The 26,490-nt window shown below is 35.2% G+C and overlaps 1 protein-coding gene across 4 annotated transcripts in view; it reads left to right on the top strand.

Annotated features, from left to right (window-relative positions):
- Positions 1–26,490, top strand: part of LRBA (LPS responsive beige-like anchor protein) — a 764,757-nt gene that overhangs the window by 611,078 nt on the left and 127,189 nt on the right. For all 4 annotated transcript variants that reach the window (XM_007999974.3, XM_007999973.3, XM_007999976.3 and 1 more), the window contains one exon: positions 2,346–2,498. In XM_007999974.3, coding sequence (XP_007998165.2) covers positions 2,346–2,498 — 153 coding nt within the window. The remainder of the gene's footprint in view (positions 1–2,345; positions 2,499–26,490) is intronic.

The following is a 26,490-nucleotide window of genomic DNA, read 5'->3' as shown; positions in this document are numbered from 1 at the left end:
GAGTAACCCGAATGAAATAACAGATGTGGAAGATATAGACAAATATACAAAATCATAATATTTTGGTGCTATATATTAGAATGATTGAAAACTTCATTTTTGTAACAATTGCTATGAAATGTCATTTGTTCCATTCTGCTTCCTAGAATTGGTGTTGGTGAGAGTACTTTTTAGGTATATTTTTGCTATGCATTATGCATCTCTAATTTACAATCGAAATGATGAATCTCTCAAATTTTAAAACTCAGGGGAAAACTAGCACTTACAATTCATCCATTATAATTATTGTTTTGAATCTAGTAGAATTATAAAACAAGAGCATGGTAGGTATAACCAGCAAAAGAAAGACAGTATCTTCTAATCATGATAGAGTGTCAGTGGGAGTGGAAGTGGGCAGCAGGTATTACTGAAATGAGAATAATTAGTATTTAATTAAGCAAATGCTGCTTTTGATTGTCAATGAACAAGGAAAGCATGTTCCTCTCTCTTTATTGTAAAACAAGGCCTGGGAATGGTAACATTCATCTTCAAAAGCACAGATATTATGAAGTGAAAATAACATATTTTGGTAAAATTTGTCAAAGCTGGAAATTAACTGAATACACACTTCTGCAAATTAATACTAGAAAATTATATAGTGTTTTATTGGGATAAATCACAAAATTACAAAAATTCTTTTTCAATTAATTTTATTTATATAACAATTTCTATACATAGAGATATATATGAAAGATACATGTATTCAGGATAGCCAGTTGTTTTCTCATCGTGAAAATGCTAAAAGTTTAGAGTTTCTTTTCCTTTTTTAAAAATCCCTTTGCATATAAGTTAAAAACTTAATTTAAAATGTTTAGCACTGCATATACTGTGTAAGTAGAACCCAGGCTTATTTGATGACTAAGGGCAAAAGCTTTATAGTTAAACAAATCCTGGTCCAACTTCCATATTTATAATATCTCAACTGATAACCTTGCACAAAGTATGTTTTGGAGCCTTAGTTCATTTTTTAAGTAGAAATGATACTTTACTTTGTAAAGTGGTTGTGAGATTAAATGTAATAAGGTTTATTGAGTTTATTTATTTATGCTATGAGAGTATGACTCATACCATGCAATAAGTGTTAGCTCAGACAAATTGGATATAGCTTTTTGCTTCATAAAATAACACACATCTGCCTTTTCCCCTTTTGTCAATTAGAATTATATGCATTGTTTTCGAAGATGAGACTTAAAATTTTTGTGTGATTACAGTCTAATTTTATTTATAGCTAAGCTTTAAACAAGGTCTTTTTTAAAAAAAAATTGTTCAGTTTAAATTCTTTTTAAGTCTAATGGTCAGGTGGTTGTCAGCCATTTGGAAGGAGAACAAGCTCATTTCTACCCTGCCTAGTTAATTATTGTGATTGTAAACAAAGGATGTACAATTCAAAGTCAGGCAACATTTCACATGGATGATGGAGGTGATAATAGCTTAATTCCTGCTGGATTTTTTTTCTCTGCTCTGGCAAGTTCATACTGACCTTGTCCAAAATCTGATGACCTCCCTATTTTACTCAACTGTTTGGAAAGCCGGGCCTGCCATAGCTGGCCCTGAGGGGGTATCTGAAAGACCACTGAACCACTGACCCATGTCAAGACTGGATTTCAAGTCTGATCTACAGAGCCTCTGAAATAGTTATATATGGGGTTTATTACACACAAAAGGCTAAACAGCTGCATTTTTCTGCTTATTAAATGTCATTATTAAAGTTACATACTGAATTTACTCAGTTTCTCATGCAAGTCATTTTCTAGACTAATTTTAAATTTTCATCTTTTATCAGAGTTGGTGTCTTTAAACTTGACTGTTTTGAAATGTGAGGAAAATGTACTAACAAACCATGGCTAAACTGTAATAAATTGTCTTCCTGGTTGATGAAGAGACCAAGGCAGTGGCATTTTAATGCTTATTAAGATTTTGGGTTTTTCTGGCAAAAATTCCATATACCTCATAAAAAATCTAGTTAGGTTGTCATTATTGTTACAGCATGGTAATTTATGTTTATAGCTTGTCAAACCTCAGTTATTACTAAAATGTTTGTATTTAAGAGTTTTGAGGTTATGAGACATGTCATGAAGGAAAGCCTGTGAAAGGTATTTATACCAGTAAGATGTAATTTAAATTGGGTTGGGTAGGATCTATCTACCTTATGAGAAACTGTGACAGGGCTATGATATACAAAGAAAAAAAATTCGCTGTGTTTATTTTGTTCTTCTGAACAACAGAAAATGATCAGGTCCTTTTTTTGAATATCTAGTCAGTAGTCTACAGTTTATAATATCACATTGTCTTTTATTTTTATATAGGAGTTGATCCCTGAATTTTATTATCTCCCTGAGATGTTTGTCAACTTCAATAATTATAATCTTGGAGTGATGGATGATGGGACAGTAGTGTCTGATGTTGAACTTCCTCCTTGGGCCAAAACCTCAGAAGAATTTGTTCACATAAACAGATTGGTAAGATAGTAATCATCTACTCTGTCTGTCATGAGCTTTTGCTCAAAGCATCTTTCATGTGTTGGTGTATAATCATTAACCCTTGCTCTTCTGGACAAAGCTGTAGGTGATAGGACTAACTGAAAGTGACATAATAGCTCAAGAATCCTTGTATGTACTTTATGAAATGTTATTGAATTGATATATAAAATAATAGTTTCTTTTATGCAGAATTTAAGTTATATTCATATATACATGATAATTCAAAATAAGCGAAAATTAAAAGTGAAATTGGAATTATAAGTTTTTCCAAATTTGAACTTCTTCTTCCAAGAAAGGAACATAATTTTGTGTTCCAGGTTAGAAGGCCGTTGCACATTTTCATAATAGAAACAAGATTTTCAAATTACGTCCTGTATCTATCGTTTGAAGGAAATCTTCATGTAATATTGAGAATATGAAAACGTTGAAACTTAAAAGCATGTTAAATTTGTGCTTACAAACAACTCTTTAGTGGACTCTTTAGTGTCCTTCGTATCTGGGTTCAGTATTCTTTTTGAGACATTAATATGTTTTTGGTTTTTTTTTTGCCTTTTAAGTTTCACAGAAGTTTGGAATCAGGGAGGTTTATTCTTAGTATTTAAAAATAGAATCTTGGCCCGGTGCGGTGGCTCACACCTGTAATCCCAGCACTTTGGGAGGCCGAGGCGGGTGGATTACCTGAGGTCAGGAGTTCGAGACCAGCCTGCCCAACATGGTGAAACCCTGTCTCTATTAAAAATACAAAAATTAGCCGGGCATGGTGGCAGGTCCCTGTAATCCCAGCTACTTGGGAGGCTGAGGCAGGAGAATTGCTTGAACCTGGGAGGCAGAGGTTGCAGTGAGCCGAGATCACCCCATTGTACTCCAGCCTGGGTGACACAGTGAAACTCCGTCTCGAAATTAAAAAAAAAAAAAAAAAAATTAAAAAAATTAAAGTAGAAAGTTTACTGTACTCTATGTTAAAAGTGAAATCTCAGTTGCATTGTGTTTTTACTTCACACATAGAAAAGGAAAATTGGCCGGGCGCGGTGGCTCAAGCCTGTGATCCCAGCACTTTGGGAGGCCGAGATGGGCGGATCATGAGGTCAGGAGATGGAGACCATCCTGGCTAACATGGTGAAACCCCGTCTCTACTAAAAAAATACAAAAAACTAGACGGGCGAGGTGGTGGGCGCCTGTAGTCCCAGCTACTCGAGAGGCTGAGGCAGGAGAATGGCATAAACCCAGGAGGCGGAGCTTACAGTGAGCTGAGATCTGGCCACTGCACTCCAGCCTGGGTGACAGAGCGAGACTCCGTCTCAAAAAAAAGAAAAGGAAAATTATTGCATTTTTTTTCATGTGGCATTCCTTTCTTTTCATACCAACAATTAATCCTGTCTTCCAGATCCTATTACAGTCTCATTATTATTGAAATTTTGCATTCTATATATACTGGAAACGATGCAGGGAAGTGGAAAGAATATGTAAGCTTTGGAATCTGACCAGATTTCCCAATCCTTTATCAATCACATTGCTGATTGTGGGATCTTAGCAGTTTAACCTTTCCGAGCCTTGGTTTCTTCATTTGTAATTTTGAAATTATGAGTAAACAATTGTAATTATGTATGTAAAATGCCTAGAATATTGTCTGGCTTATAGTAGGCACTCAGAAAATAGTAAACAATATTATTGTATCACAGTCTTATGGAACATGTTGCATTTTACTTTTACCCCAAGAATTTTTAAAGATTCTCACAAAGTTTCTGTGATTAAAGTGAGAGATGAAGACTAAGCTTGCTCTGAAAGATACTGAAGGAAATGTCAAACCTTTAAATGCGGCAGGTGTCTAGGGTCGTATGTGTTTTTTTTTCTCCAGGGACACACAGAAGTGAATAGAAGGTACATTCATACTACAACTTTTTTCTTTCAGTGATTTTTCTTTTAAAACAGATTCATTGAGGTACAATCTATATATCCTAAAATTCAACTTTTAAAGTATGCAATTCAAGGAGTTTAGTAAATGTATACAGTTGTGTAACCGCCACTGCAATCCAGCTTTGGAACACTCACATGAGTACAGAAAGTTTCCTTGGGCCTCTTTGTAGTCAGCCTCTGCTTCCACTGCTGGCTCCAGGCAATCACTGATTCTGTCTTTATAGTTTTGCTTTTTTAGAAATTTAATATTAGTGGAATCATACAATATGTAGTCTTTTTATGCCTGTCTTCTTTCAGATAGCATGATGTTTTTTGAGATTCATCCATGTTGTGCATATATCAGTAGTTAATTTCTTTGTGTCACTGCATAGTATTCCATTTTATAGATGTATCACATTTTACAATCTCTTTGCTAGTTAATGAACTTTTTTTTCCAGTTTGGGCTATTATAAATATTTGCATGTAAGTCTTAATGTGGACATCTGTTTTCATTTCTCTTGGGTTGATTTCTAGGAATTCCTGGATCATGTAATAAAAATGTTTACCATTTTGTATTCCCACAATGTATGAAGTTTCAGTTTTTCCATAGCCTTACCAAGACTTGGTATTGTCAGTCTTATTTATTTTAGCCATTCTAGTAGGTAGGTCATTGTTATTTTAATTCGCATTACCGTAGTGATGAAAATGTTAACCATCTTTTCACAGACTTATTTGCTACTCTCATATATATGTTCTTTGGCAAAGTATCTATTGAAATATTTTGCCTATTTTAAAATTGGGTTGTCTTTTTATTATTGAATTGTAAGAGATCTTTGTGTATTCTCCATAAAAGTCATTTATCCAACATATATTTTGAAAATATTTTTAACTAGCCTTTTTTTATTTTTTAGTGGTGTCTTTTGAATCACTGTTTAAAAAATGTTTTAACTAAATATTAGATATGAAATATTTATACAATATATAAAAGGTACAAAATATCCTCATTATTGGTGAATATACTTTTAAGAAAAAAAATCATGTTCTGATCATTTTTTTATTGACGCACTTTTTCTCAAATATGACTTGAAATTTTAAGTCTCAAGGCAACCAGTTTTCTGTTAACCATTACCATAGTTAGTATTATTAATAATATAAAGAAGTTTGTTAGTATGTTTACTTCACTTTAAAGGAGCTCTAAAAGGCAGAAAGATTTGAATAAGTTATATATTAAGTTTTTCACCAATATTTTGACAATTAAAAAATTTAATTATTTAAGTTAAGGCAAGCCACTCTCCTAACAGTACTTCCCATCTCTACCCTTCTACTGCCTTCACCTCAGAAGAGCCAGGCCTATTTGCGACAGGTTTACAAGGGCACTAAAGAAAAGAAGATTGTGGTTTACCAAATTGCTTTACAACTAGATTTGGATTTTGGCTACCCATGCTCTAAACTTGAGCATGACTGTAAAGTTATATACCAAATAATATTTTGCAGTATTAACTGTGCATTTGTTATAACATTATTATTAAGTTTACTTAATATTTTTCCCAGTGGTTCCTACTGCTTGAGTTTTATAGATGTCTTCATTGTTTAGACTCTGAATTAGCTTACATTCCTAAACAGAACTGTATATAAATTCTCTGCAATTCAAATGCAAGCATAGTGTAGAGTTGAGTATATATCTGGTCATTTTAATTCGTAATTAGGAAAGATACTTCATTTGACATATATGTGCCTTTATGAAAGAGTTTAATACCACATTCATTCATTCAAAAATATTTATTTTACATCTCTGATGAACAAAGTTTCCTTACAATATAGTCTATATTGATTCATTTTGTAATTTTAACTTTCTACAAGTGACTAAATTGTTAGTATGGTATCTTATGTATTGGTTAACATATTGTCACATAAGGGTTTCATGCCCCTCCTCTTTTTGGTTTACCACTTCAAGTCCACAGATTTTATGCAATGATTGCAGCTCATGAAATGCATACTACTTTGATCTGTGACCTTTTTGTGGTGCTAATCGGGTTCCTGATATCATTATACCTTACTCATTAATCATATTTCCTGCAGCCCGTCAGGCAGCCAGACAGCACAATCCCTGTTTTCAGCCCTCTGTTGGCAGGTTTCTGCTTTTCCAGATTATTACAGACGATACTTCGGCTTCTCATAGTCAGAGCCACATCAAGCTGTGTGTTACAATTAAAGTCAGATGGTCCTCAGGTTGAACAGGGATATAGTGTTGCAGCTGTCCCTCTTCCTGGAACAAGCCAGCACCAAGAACAGATGATCTATAGGACGGTGAATAATAACAGATTGTACAATACTCGGTTGGTAGCAGGGGATCAGAGAATTAATTAACTGACATACTCATGTTAAGATACCCAGCATGTCTTTTTTAAGTATTTGGTTGTTAATTCAAGAGGATAGGATATTTTTAGGAGCATGATATTGGTAGTGAACCAGTAATGCTACATTCTCTGTTTGTATTAGAGGACTGTAACTACTGTCTTACCCAAAGACTTTTATCCTCAGAGTTTTCTGTAAGCAATGAAGATCTAAATGTAGGATTGGAACACTGGCTAAGTGGATGGGCTTATGAACACAAGATACTATCCTACACATTTTAAAAGGAAAATTCACCTAAATTTCATTAGTTTTTCAAAGAAGTAAATTATATTTTGTTCTGAACAGTTGGAATCAGGGTAAAACCAAAGCAGTCTTAATTATATCCCTGAGATTGGTCCCTGTTATCTACTATTACCTGAACTAGGAAAATAATTTATTTCAGATACTGCATCAGAAATATAAATGAGAAACAGGCTTTCATACTTTCAAATAATAGAAAAATTTATGAGTTCAGAATGCCCATCATCTGTCTTTTATGATATAATGTCAATGTTTGGACCTATATATTATACTGCCTCTTATAACCTTCAAGTTTCATGTTGAATAAGAGACAACGAAAACCATACTCTGGGCAAAGTTACTAAAAATTGGCCTTTAAAGGTAGAGCATTTTGTTTTAGCCAAAAGATACATAATATACATAACTGATTCAAATTATAATAGTTAATTCATTTAACATGTATTTATTGAGTGCTTGCTTATGGACCAGCACTGTTAGATTCAATGAATAAGAGACAATATCCCTATTCTTCTGGAGATTACCTTCTCTTTGATAACTTGTTGAAATAGAAGGCTTCTCAAGGCCTGGAGGTGATATGAATCTAGCAAAGGAAGCATTCTTTTGTTGAATTGTCCTAGGGTTACCAGTTAAAATCACATTTACTTTTGTATATGTTCTATAGCTTTTGTCTCCTCTACTATTTCATAATGGTGACACAAATAGTACTCACTTAACAAGGTAAAGAAAAATAAAATGAGTATATTATCTGCTTTCCATTATCATCAGAGAATATGTGGACAAATTAAAAGAGATGTTGTCCTTTCATAGTATTGCCTGACAGGAAAAAACAAGGTGGATGAAGAACTAAAATCAAAACTGGTTTCTATCATTGCTAAAATTTAAATCTATTCAACATAAACCTTTATAGATCTTATGCCTCTGAATGAATCAGGTCAATCTTGTATAATTTTTTTCTCTGAATGGAAAATTTACACTTCTCAAGTGATGACAGCATATAGACAGAATCTCATGCCCCCCACTGAAAAAGAGTGGGGAAATGACATTTAAAAACTTTTCTTAAGACCACTGACCAGACAACATTTAAAAACAAAAAAATTCAGAATTGAAATGACAGAAGCTAACATGATTTTTTCAATTTTTGTTTGTTTGTTTGTTTGTTTCCTTTTCATTTTCGATATTGATAATGAGGTGGCCAAGAATGTAAACAGCCATAGTGGCTGCAGTTGGGAATAATTATTCTTAGCTGAGGGTATCTCCCTCTCATGTCTTCATCCCCTTTACTCCCAGTGCAGTGGTTGGATTTAAATCCCCTGGGAATGTAGGGAGATAGGTATGAGGAGTCTAAAATTACTATTATTTGGTTTGCTTTTAGCCATGATGTGTAATTTACTGTGAAATTTTTAGTTAAAAAAAGACACCTAAATGAAAGGAAAAAAAAAGATTTACCATATTGATTGTTAATTCTCCCCAAATTTGTTTATAAAGTCAGTATAAAAATATAAAATCCAATCAATAGGTTTACTTTGTTTTGGTGGAAGATGATAAACTGATTTTAAAGAGCACAGGACCATTATGGCCAAAATCCTCTCGGAGAACAAGAGCAGATTTCAGAGGGACTTGCTTTACTAGGTATCAAAAATTATTATAAAGCTATAGTAATTAGGGAAGGAGAAGTAGTACAAGAAGAGTGAACAGACAACCCAGAAATAGACCAGGATATATAAAGAAACCTCATCCATTATAGAACTGGTATTGCAGATTTGTGGGGAAAGGAAGGACTTTTCTTTTTTTTCTTTTTTTTTATTATTATTATACTTTAAGTTCTAGGGTACATATGCACAATGTGCAGGTTTGTTACCTATGTATACATGTGCCATGTTGGTGTGCTGCACCCATTAACTCGTCATTTACATTAGGTATATCTCCTAATGCTATCCCTCCCCCCTCCCAGGAAGGACTTTTCAATTTAGAATTCTGAGAAAAATAGTTATTTTATTAGTTTCCTACGGTTCCATAACAAAGTACTGTAATCTGGGTGGAAACAACAGAAATCTATTGTCTCACAGGTTTGGAGGCCAGAGGTCTGAAATCAAGGTTTAGCAGGGTTGGTTTCTCCTAAATGCTGTAAGGGAAGGACCTGTTCTAGCCCTCTGATTGGCTTATATATGGCTGTCTTCTCCTTGTGTCTCTTCACATCATCCTCTCTCTATGAATGTCTGTCTGTCCAAATTTTCTCTTTTAATAAGAGCATCATTCATATTAGATTAAGGACTCACCCTACTCCAGTATGATCTATCCTAAATAAAAACTTCTGTAATGACCCAATTTTCAAATAAGGCCACCTTCTGAGGTGCTGTTAGGTTGAGACTTTAACATAAAAATTTGGGGGGAGCGGCCACAATTCAACCTATAGCAGATATATGGGGGAAAAATTTAATTGGAACCTCATTTTATTCCACAAACAAAATGAAAATATATTAAAGCTTTATATATAAAGGTTAAACTATAAACTTTAACAGGATAATACAGGAGAATTTCTATGTGATGTTGGAATAGGGAAAGATTTTCAAACAAGAAACAAAAAAGTGAAATATGATATATTACATAAATTGATGGTTGGTTGTTAAACCAACCTTGCATTCACGAATATATTACACTTAGATGTTTTAAGTTCTTTTGATGCATCCTGGATTTTTGTTTTGTTAGTATTTTCTTGAGGAATTACTAATTCTGAGGATTTTTGAATCTATATTTATGAGGAATATTAGTTTGTAGTTTTCTTGTGATATCCTCATCTGACTTTATTATCAGGGTAATACTAGTCTCATAGAATGAGACATGGCAGTGTTCCTTCTTCCTCTATATGTTTGAAAGACTGTGAAGGCTACGTATTATTTCTTCATTAAATGTTTGGTGGAATTCACCACTGACACTATTTAGGCATGGCCTTTTCTTTGTGAGAAGATTTTAAATTACCAAATCAGTATTTTTACTTTTTACAGGTCTATCGAGATTTTTTAATTTTTTCTTGAATCTATGTCAGAAATTTCTTTCCTTCTTGGAATTTGTCCATTTAATCTAAGTTGTCTAATTTTATTTTTATAAAGTTGTTCATAGTATGACTTATCATTTTAATTTCTCTAAGGTTAGTAATGATGTTACCTCACTTATACTTGATTTTTGGTAATTGGTATTATTATCTTTTTTTCTGGTTCAGTCTTACTAAAAAGGTTTGTCAATTTTGTTGTCTTTTCAAAAAGCCAACTTTTTGTTTCACTGGTTTCCTCTATGGTGTCTCTTTCATTGAGTTTTCACTCTAATATTCTTTCCTTTTGCTTGATTTGGGTTTAGTTTACTCTAACTAGATTATTAAATTGGAAAACTAGTTTTTTTGTTTGAGTTCTTCTCTTCCAATATCAGCTTTTCCAATTACAATTTTCTCTTTATGTGTGGTTTTTGTTGTGTCTCATAAATTTTGATATTTTGTTTCCTTGTTTTCATTCAGCTTATGCAATTTTCTAATATTCCTGTGGTTTCTTTCTTGGCTTATGGATTGTTTAGAAGTGCATTGCTTGATTTCCAAATATTTTTCAAATTTCCCTTCTGTATTTTCCAAATCTGTATTTTCCAAATTTTCTCCTGTATTTTCTATTTTTGATTTGATTGTGATTGGAGAGCATACTGTGTATGATTTCAGTTGCTTAAAATGTACTGAGACTTGTTTTCAACCTAGCATGGGAGAATTCTTCACGTTCTCTTTAGAAGAATGGGTATTCTGCTATTGTTGAGGGTTCTGTGGATGTCAGTTGATTAACTTGGTTTTTTGTGTTTAACTATTCTATACCTCTGCTGACTTTCTGTTTAGTTGTTTTTTTGTTTGTTTGTTTTGTTTTTGTTTGTTTGTTTTTGTTTTGCTAGTGGGATACTGAAGTCTCCAAATGCTGTTTTCAATTCTATCAGTTTTTGCTTCATGTATATTTTGGCTCTGTTGTTAAATGCATATGTTAGTTTCCTATAGCTGCTGTAGCAAATTACTGTAAACATTTGGTGGTTTAAGCAGCAGAAATTTATTCTTTCACAGTTTTAGAGTCCAGAAATCTGAAATCAGTATCACATTCCCTCCAGAGGATGTCTGCCTGTGTCTTCACGTTGCCTTCTTTTCTGTCTATAGCCAAATTTCTCCCTATCTCCATTTTCTAAAGATACATGTGATTGCATTTAGGGTCCTCCCTCATAATCAGGATAATCTTCCCATCTCAAAATCCTCAATTTAGGCCAAGTGCCGTGGCTCATGCCTATAATCCCAGCACTTTGGGAGGCTAAGGCAGGTGAATCACCTGAGGTCAGGAGGTCAAAAGCAGCCTGGCCAACATGGCAAAACCCCATCTGTACTAAAAATACAAAATATTAGCTAGGCATGCAGTGTGTGCCTGTAGTTCCAGCTACTCGGGAGGCTGAGGCAGGAGGATCGCTTGAACCTGGGAGGTGGAGGTTGCAATGAGCTGCAATTATGCCACTGCACTCCAGCCTGGGCAACAGAGTGAGACTCTGTCTCAAAAAAAAAAAAAAAATTCCTCAATTTAATGACATTGCAAAGAACCTTTTCCCATATAATGTAGCATTTTACAGATTCCAGGGAGTGGGACCTGATACCTTCCTGGGGGTGAGGGGTACATTTTTCAGCCTATCACAGTGCATATATGTTTATAATTGTTATGTCTTGCTGATAAATTAACCAACTTTTTAGTCATAAATTGTCTCTGTTTTTAGTAATTTTTGAGTCTGTTTTGCCTGATACTGTTAAAGCCACTTAATTCTCTTATGGTAACTGTTGGCATGGTATACCTTTTTCCATTATTTTATTTTCAACCTATGTTTTTGGATTTTGGACACTTTCAAAATGTCTTTTGTAGATACCATATAGTTGGATGATGTTACATTTCTAGACTGACAATCTCTGCCATTTGAAGTGTTTATTCACATTTAGTGTTATTATTGATAGCATAATAATAGCATAATCCAGAAAGCATCCAATAGCATAATCCAGAAATAGATCAGCACATGTAAAGAAACCTCATCTATTATAGAGTTCTATAATAGTTGGATTCATGTCTACCATTTTGTTAGTTATTTTCTTTAGTCTTGGGTCCTTTTTGTTTTTCTGTTCCTCCTTTGTCATCTTTTTTATATTAAATATTATTTCTAGTCTACTATTTTCATTGAATTTTTTTACTATGTATTTGTTTTAGTTATTTTCTTAGTCATATTTATAGAGACTACAATATAAATTTTATTTTTTGAGACAGAATCTCACTCTGTCACCCAGGCTAGAGTGTAGTGGTACAATCACGGCTCACTGCAGCCTCAACCTCCTAGGCTCAAGTGATCCTCTCACCACAGCCTCCTGAGTAGCTGGGAGTACAACCATGTGCCACTACGCCCAGCTAAGTTTTTTATTTTTCATAGAGATGAAGTCTCACTATGTTGCCCAAGCTGATCTTGGACTCCTGACCTCAAGCAATCCTCCAGTCTTGGCTTCTCAAAGTGCTGGGATCATAGGCATGAGCCACTGTGCCCAGTCTGCATTTTAAATTATCACAATTTACTTCAGTTTAATACCATCTTAGTTCCAGTAAAATATAGCAGCTTTGCTCTGACTCAGCTCCATTCCTTACCCCTAATTTGTGCTATTATTTATATATATATTACATTTATATATAAGCCTACTATGTAGTGTTATAAATGTTGTATTATATGATCTTTTATCTCCTAAAGAAGTTAAGAGGAGAAAAAATACCTATTAATTTTATTTACTACTTTACCTTAATAGAAACATTTCAGAATGACATCAGAAGAGTGCATCAGGTACTCAGCATCATCTAGGAATGGAATTAAAAATCCTCGTATGTTAAAAGTTCTATAGAATTGAGGTTTACACTTTCAAATACCAGTGGTTTTCACCATTTCCCTAGGAAAAAAATCTTTTTATGAAATGGATTACACATTTCTTTGCTCTTAAATGGAGAATTCTTTCTGAACTTAAATAGCCTTTTCTGGAATACTAACAGTTGAATATTCCAGACATTTTCCATGATGCCTTGAAGTTACTGAGATGCATAGAGCTTTTTGTTCCTCACTTAAAACAACACACATTCCTTTGCTTTCTTTTAGGTTTTCTGTCAGCATTCAAAGTTCTCTTCTCTTCTATATCAGATGTCACTTCAGTGTCAGGGTTTCCATCTTGTTGTGATTGATTATGTTATTTAATGCATATATGGCTGGTTTAAAAGCTTGAGGAATGACCCAGTGCCTCCTGCCGTTAAAGTTCATGAGCTTCGTGCTTGTTTTCCTCTTGGCCTTCAGTTGCTTTGAGTTTCTCTGTGTTCTAGATTTTCTGAACACCTGAATTCTGTACTTTGGATAAATGAGAGTAAATTGCATTTTGTTTAGTGACATGTTGTTGTGCTAGATACAAACCAAATAAAATAAAATGATATTATTTATAATATATGCTACATCCATGGTAGAAAAATATTTAAATTCTCTGTTTATTCTGGGGTAAGTAACTTCTATGATTTTCTACCACATCATTAGTATTTCATTAAAGTATATTAATGATTTTTAAATTTTGGAAAGAATAGTAGAAAATTCTTCCCCATGGGTATCTCATCTATATAATTGAAAAGGATTGTCTAATAGTGGTTACTCTTCCCTATAGACTTCAGCCTCAGTGATATAGCTGAACGTGTGGAGCGAAATGCCAGATTTCTCCCTCTTCCTGATACAGGAACCTGTAATAGTTAGGCTTCTAGCTTGAGTTACTCCACTTGCTTTTCTTACTCACCGTAGTGCCTGCCACATGCTCTTCTCATCATCGCAGTATGAGCCTGCCCTACCCCTTTTTTAGCCAAGTGATACCCTAAAGCGTGCAACGTTACCCTTGTTATCACTATGCCCTCAAAAAGCAAAATAATCTAAAAACCTACAAACACTCTCCTCAGAACTCTCATCTTCTTTGAAACATTTCAGAAACACCCCTATATATTCTTTCCCAATTATTACTTGAGATGGTATTGTGCTGATCTAATTCATTTTAGAGCAGTTTTTCAATTATTTCTCTTTATTGATTATTTATTAAACATTTCTTCATGTGAGATTCAGTAATGTCCATAATTAAATTGCAAAGACCCATGCCAGGCCCTTTGGAGTTCAGAATCTTCTATGGTGTAAGCAACTGCATGAATTTGGCACAGTGGTTGCTCGTGATATCAATAGTAATTATACCTTATAAGTATTTGACACTTTGTTCAAAATACTTCTGGTTTGGCTGTGTTTTTTTGGTTTTTTTTGTTTTTTTTTTTTTTTTTTGAGACAGAGTCTCACTCTGTCACCCATGCTGGAGTGCAGTGGCACAATCTCAGCTCACTGCAACATCTGCCTTCCAGGTTCAAGCAATTCACCTACCTTAGCCTCCCAAGTAGCTGGGACTACAGGCATTCACCACCACACCTGGCTAATTTTTTGTATTTTTAGTAGAGACCGGGTTTCACCATGTTGGTCAGGCTGGTCTCAAACTCCTTAAACTCCTGACCTCAAAGGATCTGCCCGCTTCAGCCTCCCAAAGTGCTGGGATTACAGGTGTGAGCCACTGTGCCCAGACAGGTGTATATTTTGTAATCTACTTCTTAATTTCATAATTTCTTTCTTTAAGGTCTTGAAATACCTTGATGCACTGACTTTGGGAAAAAGAAATAAACAAAACCTCATTTTTGGTAACTCAGTGCTTGTCCAAGGTTACTAGAGGTTTGAAGTTAAGGAAAAAAAGGGGAAGGAGAAGAGGAAGAAGAAGAAAGATAGAAAGAGATACTTTTTATAATAAAAAATTTAAAAGATGGCTAGAAAGCCCAGTATTTAATTTTTTATTTTTAATCTTTGTGTAAATTATCATGGTAGTGTATTGCCAGTTACAGCTGGTAGTCCTCGTTTCTGCCAAGGGCTAATGATAATGACTAGAGAAGAGAAGTGAGGCTAATGGGCTCGTAATATGAAATTCACAAGAAGAAACTGAATTCATAGAGGAATACTTGCTCACCAACTTCGCCTTGCCACCACCATTGCTTTCAGTAGTGCTCTGATTACAGGCAACTTCTGCCCAGTGGTGCTGTGCAGGAGCTGCCTATAACCCCCTCCCCTGCCTGTGTTTCTGGCACGGGGCCATGGCACCTGCAGTGGCAGTCTATCTGAAAAGCAGCGGCTCTGCTGTGGATTTCGTTCTGCCTCTGGATGCTTTCATGCAGCTCTGCACAGGGTTACCCGACAAATGACTGCTTACTGTGGTATTTATGTCTGTTTGATTTGCCGGTAACTGGTGTATCTCAAACAAAAATTTTTTAGCAAAGACTTCTGTATATACTAGCAAATTTCCTTGATTACGTTAACCAGAGTGACCTTCCCACCCACCCCCAAAAAAAAGAAAAAGGAAGAAGAGGATTGCCACATGCTTATCCAGAACAGCTTATTTTTTTATGGTCCGGTTGATTCCTTGCTATGTTTTTAATGATAATACTATATTTTAGAATTTTTATTTATATGTAGATGGATAATTCTATATTTTAGAATTATTAGAAAATAGAGAAACTTTAAGATAAATATCAAAGTATTGCAATGCTAGGAAACAATGAATAGTTGTATGAGTATTATATAAACTAAAAAAGGCCATTTTTTTCTCTCCACTAACAGTTATTCTTATAAATAAATTTTAAGCTACTTTCTAAAGAAAAAGTAGATATTCTGATTCTTATTTTTAAGGGAAGGCAAATTTAGTTTGTATTATTTTTATTGTATTAAATGCCATGACTATAGTACCTGGTTTTTATTTTGAGAAATTTATATCTCAAACTTTTCTGAGGCACTTAGAATTTCTATAGCTTAAATCAGTTTCTGAGCTTTTGTTTCTTTTCTTCCCCTCTTATTTCTTTCTTAATCAGTTATTCATTCACTTTATCATTTCACTTTTTTTGTTCATATACTTATACCATACTAAAAATAAAATATTTTGTTTGTAGCAATACGCTTAGGTGTTGTTTTTAAAATAAGTTTTTTTTTTTTTTGATCTATAGCCATACCACCCTGAATGCGCCTGATCTCATCTAAAATCAGTTCTTTTTTTGTATTTTATTTCCAAATAATTTCAAACCTACAAAAACTTGCAAAAAAAAAATGGCATACAGAATTCTTACACACTTTTCTCAGGTTCACTATTGTTAACCTTTTTCCCTCCCTCTTTTTTATGCAAGTTTTCTCTCTCCCTCCCTTCCTCCTCTCTCTTCTCTTTTTTCACCCTCTCTGTAGTATATGCATATATACTCACACACCCACATAATTATACATACACACAATATTTTTACTGAATCCCTTAAGGGTAAGTTACATACTTCATGGTCTTTTACCTCTAAATATTTCAGTGTGTATCTCCTAAGAATAGGGATATTTTCTTATGTAACTACAGCACAGTTATCCATTTTATAAACTTATGTTGATGCAATACTTTTGTCTAATTTACTCTCCATATATATCACTTTTGTTAGTGATATATATCATGTAGTATTTATAGCATTTTCACACTGCAATATGGGATCCAGTCTAGGGTAAGTTATTGCTTTTAGTTGCCATGTAAATTCTTAGAAGTTACTTTTCCTGTAACCCTACTTGTATTAGTTTCCTAGGGCTGCCATAACAAAGTATAGTGAGTCCTCACTTAACATCACAGAAAAGTTCTTGGAAACTGGGACTTTAAGGGAAACAATTACAATAGGTTCTGAGATAATGTCATTTAGTTATGATGTTATGAGAAAAACATTGCTTTCATTGTATGTCATTTTGCTTAAAGTCACAGTTTCCAAGAACCTGTTGACAATGTTAAGTGAATAATTACTGTCCCACAAACTGCGTGGCTTAAACAACATACATTTCTTGTCTGACAGTACCGGAAGCTGTAAGTCTGAGATCATGGTGTCAGCAGGGCCATTCTCCCACTGAAGGCGGTAGAGAAGGATCTGTTCCAGGCCTCTCTCCGAGCTTCTAATAGGTCCTTGAATTGCAGCAGTGTAACCCCGGTCTTCACAAGGTGTTCTCCCTGTGTGCGTGTCTGACTCTGTGTCCATATTTTCCCCTTTTTATAAAGACACCAGTCATATTGGATTAGGGACCACCCAGATGACTTCATTTTAAACTGTTTACCTCTGTAAATAACCTATCTCCAAAGTAAGGTCTCATTTAGAGGTACTGGAGGTTAGGACTCCAACTTATGGAGTTGTGTTGGAGGGGACACAGCTCAACCCATAACACCCACTCAACTACTTGTTCTGTCTTTTTGAAAGAAAATTTTTTTTTTTTTTTCTTTAAAGACAGCATCTCACTGTCACCCCGGCTGCAATGCAGTGGCTGATCATAGCCTACTACAGCCTCAAACTCCTGGACTCAAGTGAGCTTCTCGAGTAGCTAGGACTATAGGCACATGCCACACCATGTCTAGCTAATTTTATTTTTTGTAAAGATGGCGTCTAATGTTGCCCAGGCTGATCTCAAACTCCTGGCTTCAAGCCATCCTCCCTCAGCCTCCCAAAGTGCTAGGATTACAGGCATGAGCCACCGCACTTGGCCTCAAAATGTTATTTGAAATAAGTCTTTTTATGATATCTTCTTGTTTTCATTTTTATTAAGCTGTATTATAGTTACTCCATTATGCTCTACACCGGAGAATAATATATAATGGATTCAGACTCAAATTTGTTTTAAAAGTAAAATGGCATAATTTTTGATCCAGGTTTTTTTTGAAGAAATATAATCTGCATCTCAGCAGCAGATCACTTGTTCATGTTTCTGGATCATTCCAAAACATTCTAGTTGGTGCCATAGGAAAACACATAAAATAACTATTTCTCTTTAAACTATATGAAGATAGTTATAAACTGGATACTCCCTAAATTGGAGGCTCTCACAAATACTGCTTAAAATTCTTCAGTGGTTACTTACAGCCTTCCCAGCTTTATAACATGACTTGAAAGGTTCTTCACAATTTACCTGCTTACTTCCCCAACTTCATCTCTTGAAAACTATAGTCCAGTAACACTGAACAAGTTACACTTCTCTAAAATGGCTGTGTTCTCTCAGATCTTATAAGCTGATTCCTTTGCCTACAAAAATTTCACATTCCTCCCCCTTGGGAAGCCTTTATTGATTAATGGATTGATTGACGGAGTCTCACTTTATCACCCTGGCCGGAGTGCAGTGTGGTATGATCTCCGCTCACTATAACTTCCGCCTCCTGGGTTCAAGTGATTCTCATGCCTCAGCTTCCCGAGTAGCTGGAATTACAGGCGCCAAACTACCACACTCAGCTACTAATTTTTGTATTTTTAGTAGAGATGGGGTTTCACCATGTTGGCCAGGCTCGTATCGAGCTCTTGACCTCAAGTTCTGTAATCCCACCCACAGTGCTGGGATTGCATGTGTAAGCCACCACGCCCATCCGGGAAGCCTTTAATTATACCTCTATCCACTCTTCAACATTCCCTCACCACCAACCACACCAACAGAGTCTGCCTGAGATGTTTCTCCTGTGCTCTCTTTTAAGTAGACTTACTCAACTGCTAGCATTTTAGTGATGGCTCGCATCTCATTTTCACCATGAGATGTTGAGCCACTTGAGGACCTCTCTTATTCTTTGTTTTCCCAACTGTACACAATATCTGGTCTATATGGAGTCTCATGGTTATGTTTGCTGAAAGAATGAAAAATGGATGAGTCTTCAAAAAGTATCAGAAGAGAACCAAAATGCTTTATGACAACAGCAGAGCTTAAGCGTCTTGAGAACCAACTTTGCCCAAGAATATTGATTAGTAGTTTCTGCCATGGTCACAGGAAAGGAAAATTTTGCATTTTGTGTCTCTGTGTCATACCTGAATAAGAGTCTATTGGTGCAAAAGATCATATCCAATAGTGATATTCATAAAATAAGTGACACAAAATAGTCCATGCAGGATGGGCACAATATTTCAGTAAAATACAGGTAGTTAAGTAAAGGTAATTTCTAGTTTAGTACATAACTGAGACAGAAAACAAGTAAATAGCAATTTCAAGGTATGTTAGTAAAAAAGATAAAGAATTTACCAAATTAAATTACAAGAATTCTGCAACCATATTTTCTTTGCAATTTAATTTTCTGTATTTTAATTTCTTGGGATATATTTATATTTGGCAGTGTAGGATAGAATTTTCAAAAATGGTATTGAAAAGGGTTGGACATGGCAGCTCACACCTGTATATTCCAGCACTTTGGGAGGCTAAAGCAGATGATTTCTTGAGCCCAGGAGTTCGAGACCAGCCTGAACAACACAGCAAGACTCTGTCTCTACAAAAAACAAAAAACTTATCTAGGCGTGGTAGCATATGCCCATAGTTCCATCTACATGGGAGGCTGATGTGGGAGGATCACTTGAGCCCAGTAAGTAGAGGCTGCAGTGAGCTGTGATGGCACCACTACACTCCAGCCTCTGTGACAGAGCAAGACCCTGTCTCAAAAAAAGAAAGAAAGAAAGAAAGAAAATTGGATATCAAGTCTAAAATGATTAGGTGTAAGATATCCACCTTCATGAATGCCTCTGAATTAATAGTTTCCTCTGTTACTTAAGAAATATACTAATTATTCAGAAGTACAAAAGAATTTTCCTATAAATCATGTTTTATACCAGTTGCAATGGTTATTTTTCAATAAAAGCAAAATAATTGTTCTATATAGCATACTAGAAACATTGAGAGCAAAAGTAAGGACCACTTTTTGTCCAGCAGCATTTACTTTTTCATTTTTATGAGCTCATCAAATCTACCTTTGTCAACTGGCTTATTTTCTTCTCAGCTCCACAGTATTTTTCTTTGAAAGTGTTTTACTGCATTTCCCTTCAGTTAGTCTTATTGATTGTATAGTAAATTTGTGATTGTTTTTTCTAAGTAAAATCTTTCATACATTGTACTTTGTTAGTCCCATGCTTACTTAGATCTGTTCCATTCACCATCTCACATATTTTTGTTCCACCAAAGGAATGTCTGTGGAGAAAATCTCTTGTCAGGATCTCATGTTCCCTTATTTTCTTCTTTCTGCTTCTTTTTCTGTGCTAGGGAAGATATTAAAATATATATTTTATGATTTTTGTAGTGCTCATTGTATAACATATTTTCAATAGTCAAAATTTATATTTTGCTTTGTTTAATGGGATTTTGTTCGTTAAACTTCAGATTTTTAGAAAGATAATAATAGCTGTCATGCGTTGACATGAAAATATGCACGAGACATTGTCATAAGCCATTTATGGATTAACTCATCTAGGTGTCACAATAAGTTTATGAGGTAAGTGCTATTATTACTCTCAACCTATAGATTAGAAACTTGAGGCATAGAGAGTTTAGGTAACTTGTGATGGTCACAGCAACTATAAATTGGGATTCCAGTGCAAGAAACCTGTGTTGTTATACTCTACATTATACTTCCTATGATAAAATTATACCACTGCATATATTTTGATAAGTTTTAGTTGTACAAATGAGACCATACCTATTTTAAGAATACATTCTTAAGCCTGGCCTTGTGACTCATAGCTATAATCCCAGTGCTTTGGGAGGCCAAGGGAGGAGGATTGCTTGATCTCGGGAGTTTGACACTAGCTTGGGCAACATAGTAAGACCCCATCACTATAAAAAATAAAAATGTTAGCTGGGCATGGTGTCATGTGCCTGCAGTCCCAGCTACTTGGGAGCCTGAGGCAGAAGGACGCTTGAGCCTGGGAGGTTGAGGCTGCAGCGAACCCTGATTGTGTCACTGCACTTCAGACTAGGCAACAGAGCAAGACCCTGTCTTCAAAAAAGAAAAAAGTGAATACATTTTTATATCATACCTTGTATGAAAATATGCACTTAATGAGAAGAAAATTACTTTCATTTTCCACTTTTCATCAGGAAAAATAGGAAAATTTATTTTATTTTAGAATTCAAAAAAAAGGAAAAATTTAGAATATAAAAACGTAGCATATAAAATGTGTTTATGTTTATGATATCTCAATGTAATAAAATTATTACAAGGACATGCACCTATACCAATGTCTTAAAACTTCAGTGTTTTTTTGCTTTTCTCTTTCCATTGCTTTTCAAATGTTTTTAGTGATTAATTATTATTTTTAATAATGGAAATAAAAAATTGTGTTTCGAAAGTGGTAACAAGTGGCAAATAAAGTTTTGTAGTTATATTAAGATTTCCCAGAGACTCAGAGCCAATAACATCTATATACGTTTATGTGTGTGTGTTTGTATAATAAAAGAAATCTATGCGACAGCCATATAGAAAATTCATTGTCCTAATAATTTCCTATTTTTTCTAGACTATAAATTTATTCATTTCGTATGGCGCTTGTCAAATGTCAGTACCTGGGAAAGGTTTATGAGCAAACATTTTTCATCAATCTCTAATTAGAAATAAACCAACACTGTTCATATTCTACTACTAGTTGATTCTCTAGAGTGATTGAAAAGAATTTTCCCTCAATAGCTTTTCCCCGTAGACCACTATTATAGTTAATTTTATATCCAACTTGAGTGGGCTGAGGGATGCCCAGATAGATGGTAAACATTATTTCTGGGTGTGTGTGTGTGTATGATGAGGAGATTTATTATGGGAATTGGCATGTGTGATTATGGAGGCTGAGAAGCACCACAGTATGCCATATTCAAGCTGGAGACCCAGAGGCTGGTGATACAATTCAGCCCAAGTGGGAAGGCTTAAGAACCAGGGGAACCAATTGTGTAGCTCCCAGTCTGATGCCAAAGGCCTGAATTCCCAGGACTAGGGCACTGGTGTAAGTCCCTGAGTCTGAAGACTCACAGATCAGGAGCTCTAATGTCTAAGGGCAAGAGAAGATGGGTGGCTCATCTCAAGGAGTGGGTGGAGGGAATTCATCCTTCTGCTTTTTTATTCTGTCCTGGCCCTCAGTGGATTGGATGATACCTGCCTATGTTAGTGAAAGTGGATCTTCTTTGTTCAGTGTGCTGATTCAGATGCAAACCTCTTCTGGAAACACCCTCACAGACATTCCCAGAAATAATGTTTTACCAGCTATCTGGGCATCCCGCAGCCCACTCAAGTTGACACAAAATTAATCATCATAATAGTCCTACAGGGGAAAGATGCTGAGGGAAATTTTTTTTTCAATTCTAGAGAATCAATTACCAGTAGAATACCGTAGATGGTACTGAAAGATTGTTAGTTTATTTACTAAATAGCGATTGATTAAAAATGTTCGCTCAAACCTTTCCCAGCCACTGACATTTGACAAGTGCCATATGAAATGAATAAGCTTAGAGTATAGGCAAAGATTAAGATAATGGAATTTTCTGTATGGCCGTTGCGTGGGTTTCTTGGGAAAGAATAGCCAGGGATGAGGCTTGGGAGGTAAGTTGAGGTCACATTTATGAAGAGGCATTTATACCTTGCTGAGAAGTTGGTACTTTCTCTTACAGACAGCCAGGAACTGCTAAAAAGACATGGGAATGATATAATTGTATTTAATTTATCCATTAGGAAGATGGCAGTGTGAGTATCGGACTCAAACTAGGAAAGAATGGAGACAGGAAAATCAGTTAGGAGGCCATAACAGTTAAAGGGAATTAAGCAGGAGATGATGACCTCAGTTAAAACAATGACACAAAGGACAGAGAAGACGTTCTAGATTCTAGAGACATATCAGAGTCATAATGAACATAAGGGGAAGAAGTTGAAGATAATCTTGAGATTTTTAACTAAGGTTATTGCATGAATTGTCATACTAACAATTGAAATAGGTATTACAGAAAGAGGAAGAGATGAGTTCTTTGAGGAAGATAAATTCAGTTTTAGACATGTTACAGTAAGCATATTAATGTGGAATTTAAATATATTAAGGTAAGAATAGGATAGATGATAATTCTATTATGTACACTTAAATCCTGTTTTTATCTTCTTTAGTAATAGATAATATTAGCATAAAATTGATTGAAATAATTAGAACATCTTTTCCTAACTCTTCTGGCTCATTTTCACCACACTAGCATTTCTTATCTCTTATATGAACTATGGTAATCCTTCTAGTTTCCCTATCACTTTTTTACACATTTGATATACTGCTGATAAATTTGTCTTGCAAACAGGCAGTGCAATTGTGTTATGCTCCTGCATTTGAGCCATGACTACAAGCATATAATAGTGTTTATTCAGGTACTCACCGGTCTTGGGTGCGATTCTTCCCTAGGGACCACCCGCTCCCCACCAATCTCACCATGACACCTCTGCTACATGTAGATTAAGCTTATAGTATATTATCACAAAACTATTCTGTATTCAGCATTCTATTTTCAAATAACTCTTATACCGAGTGAAATCTGTTCCATGTAACTTCTACCCGTTGATCCTCATTCTAGCTCTAAGGCTGAAAGCAAATGAAATCTCATGGTAGTCCTGCTATGTATAGACAATAGCCATGCCTGCTAGGTTTTCTTTTTTCCTATGACATCACATTTGCACTTTATACTTCTCTCTTAACCCTTTACTCTGCCATTTATTTTACTTTCTACCTATTAGCTTTATCCTCCTGTGCTGCCTCCTCTGTTACTTGTAAATAGTGGCTTAAACTTAGTAAACTTTCAGTGAATATTCATTGATAGACCTACAACTCTAATTTAAGTACCATAATTAACATATCTAATTAATTTGATCACATATTTTACACTTTTCATATCAATTGCCTCTGTAATTTTATAAAATTTTATGACATATGCATGATAATGTCTGAATGAATATGCATTCATACTCAGAATATTTGGAGATTAATCCCAGAGCTTCAGTATTAGCTAACTTTTGACCATGGCTATGTTACTTAACCTCTCTTGGCTGTAAATAGGTAATAGATATGCAATACAGGCAGTAGGTTTTAAACATGACATATTTAGAATAGGAATAATATTGAATGATCACAAGGCCTCTAAGGCAAAGAAATTGTTATGTAAAGAAGATTAAATCTTCTCTGCTGTGGTTACATAAAATAATGATTGGTAACAATTTTGATGTGGAAATGCATTGAGTAGAGAAAAGTAATAGGTGAGTCCTATTGCTGCGTTTCTTACAAGGGCATCTGAAGTTATTTATTACTCTTGTGAAAATATGTTTGACCTACTCTTTATGTAAAAGTATCTACAATTATAAAGTCAACATTAATAATCTAGCACTGGTGGATAGAATCTGCATTTCAACTCCATAGAAATTAGTGGTTATATACAATTTGAGATCAATGATGCCATAAAGAAACAAACTATGGACCGAGGGCAGTGGCTCATGCCCATAATCCCAACACTTTGGGACGCCAAGGTGGGAGGATGACTTCAGGCCAGGAGGTCAAGACATGCCTGGGCAACATCCCAAGACCCCATCTCTACAAAAAATTTAAAAAATTAGCCAAGTGTGGTGATGCACACCTTTAGTCCCAGCTACTAGAGAGGCTGAGGTGGAAGGATCGCTTGAGCCCAGGAGTCTGAGGCTACAGTGAGCTAGGATCACACTACTACACTATAGCATGGCAACAGAGGGAGACCCTGTCTCTAGTAAAAGGAGGGAGGGATGGAGGAAGGAAAGAATCAAGGAGGGAGGGAGGGAAAGGGAGGGAAGAGGTGAGAAAAAGGAGGGAAAGAATGAAAGAAAAAAATTATGAATGCAGAGTCTGGAATTGTAGAGGTGGTGGGGAGAAAGTTTATTACAATGCCTAACTTGCAAGTCGAGAAAAGCATTAAAAAAAAAAAAAAAGATTTTAGCACGTATCTTCCATTGCTTCTGAAAGTCTAGTGTTTCATTCAGCAAATATGTATTGGGGCCTAATGTTTGCCAAACGAACTTAATTCTGGGAAAATACAAAGATGAATATATATAATCTCTACCCTGTAGGTATTTACCATCTAATAATGGAAATAATCACTCCAGAATGTCATTAATCAGAGCATAGATAGCAGAGCAACTAAATTTCATTCAGAGAATGAAGATACTTAAAAGACAGTTGAGCTGGGTATTGAAGGATTAGTTTGCCATCTCCTATGGATGGAATCATATTCTCCCTTTTTTTTTTTTTTTAACTTTAAGTTCTGAGATACATGTGCAGAACATGCAGGTTTGTTGCATAGGTATACATGTGCCATGGTGGTTGGCTGCACCTTTTAACCCGTCATCTAGGTATTTTAGGCCCTGCATGCATTAGGTTTTTGTCCTAATGCTCTACCTCCTCTTTCCCCCTACCCGTCAACAGGCCCTGGTATATAATGTTCCCCTCCCCCCATGTCCATGTGTTCTCATTGTTCAACTCCCAGTTGTCTCTGTTTGCAGATGACATCATTGTATATTTAGAAAACACTCCTTAAGCTGATAAGCAACTTCAGCAAATTCTCAGGATATAAAATTGAGGTGCAAAGATCACAAGCATTCCTATACACCAATAATAGACAAGCAGAGAGCCAAATAATGAGTGAAGTCCCATTCACAATTGCCCACAAAGAGAATAAAATACCTAGCAATCTCCCAAAATTTATATGTTGAAGCCCTACCAACAATGTGAGGATATTTGGAGATGGAGCCTTTAAGAGATAAAGATAATTAGGTTTAGATGACATTGTGAGGGTAATGGAGCCTTCATGATGGAATTAGTGCTCTTATAAGAAGAGATAGCAAATACGCAGACACCCTACTCACTCTGCTCTCTCTTTCTCTCCCCATGTGAGAGGAAATAGTGAGAAAACACTGTCTACAATCTAGTAAGAGGGCTCTTACTAGAAACTGGCTATGTTGGTACCTTTATCTCAGACTCTAAGAACTGTGAGGAAATAAAAATCCTGTTGTTTGTTACCCAGTTTATGATATTTGTTATAGCAGCCCAAACTGACTCAAACATGAAGATCTGAAAAGGAAGAAGAGAGCAAATGAAGGCATGTTGGATAAATGATGAACAGTTTCGTGTAGCTGGGGTGAATAATACAGTGATGAAGAATAAGACTAGAAAGGACATTTTGAAATTTAACTTATCGGCAATAGAAAGTTTCAGTAAGAAAATAGATGTTTCAGTAAGAAAAAATTTTTAAAGTTGCTTTTTTCTTTTCTTTTTTCTTTCAAGGAGTAGCAGAGTAGCAATCAGATTCTTATTTTAGGATTTTTATGTTACTCAGATGACAGTGGGTTGGAGGGAGAAGAAACTGAAGGAAAGGAAATCTGTTAGAAGGGTGTGAGCTGAAATAAATTCTGAGAGCCTAAACCAAAGAAATGGCACTCATGAAGAAGAAAAATATTTAGAAGGTAGAAGAGAGACCATCT

Source organism: Chlorocebus sabaeus, chromosome 7 (assembly GCF_047675955.1).
Source record: "Chlorocebus sabaeus isolate Y175 chromosome 7, mChlSab1.0.hap1, whole genome shotgun sequence".
In the NCBI taxonomy this organism is placed as follows: Eukaryota; Metazoa; Chordata; class Mammalia; order Primates; family Cercopithecidae; genus Chlorocebus; species Chlorocebus sabaeus.
This window is presented reverse-complemented; position numbering and strand designations above follow the sequence as displayed.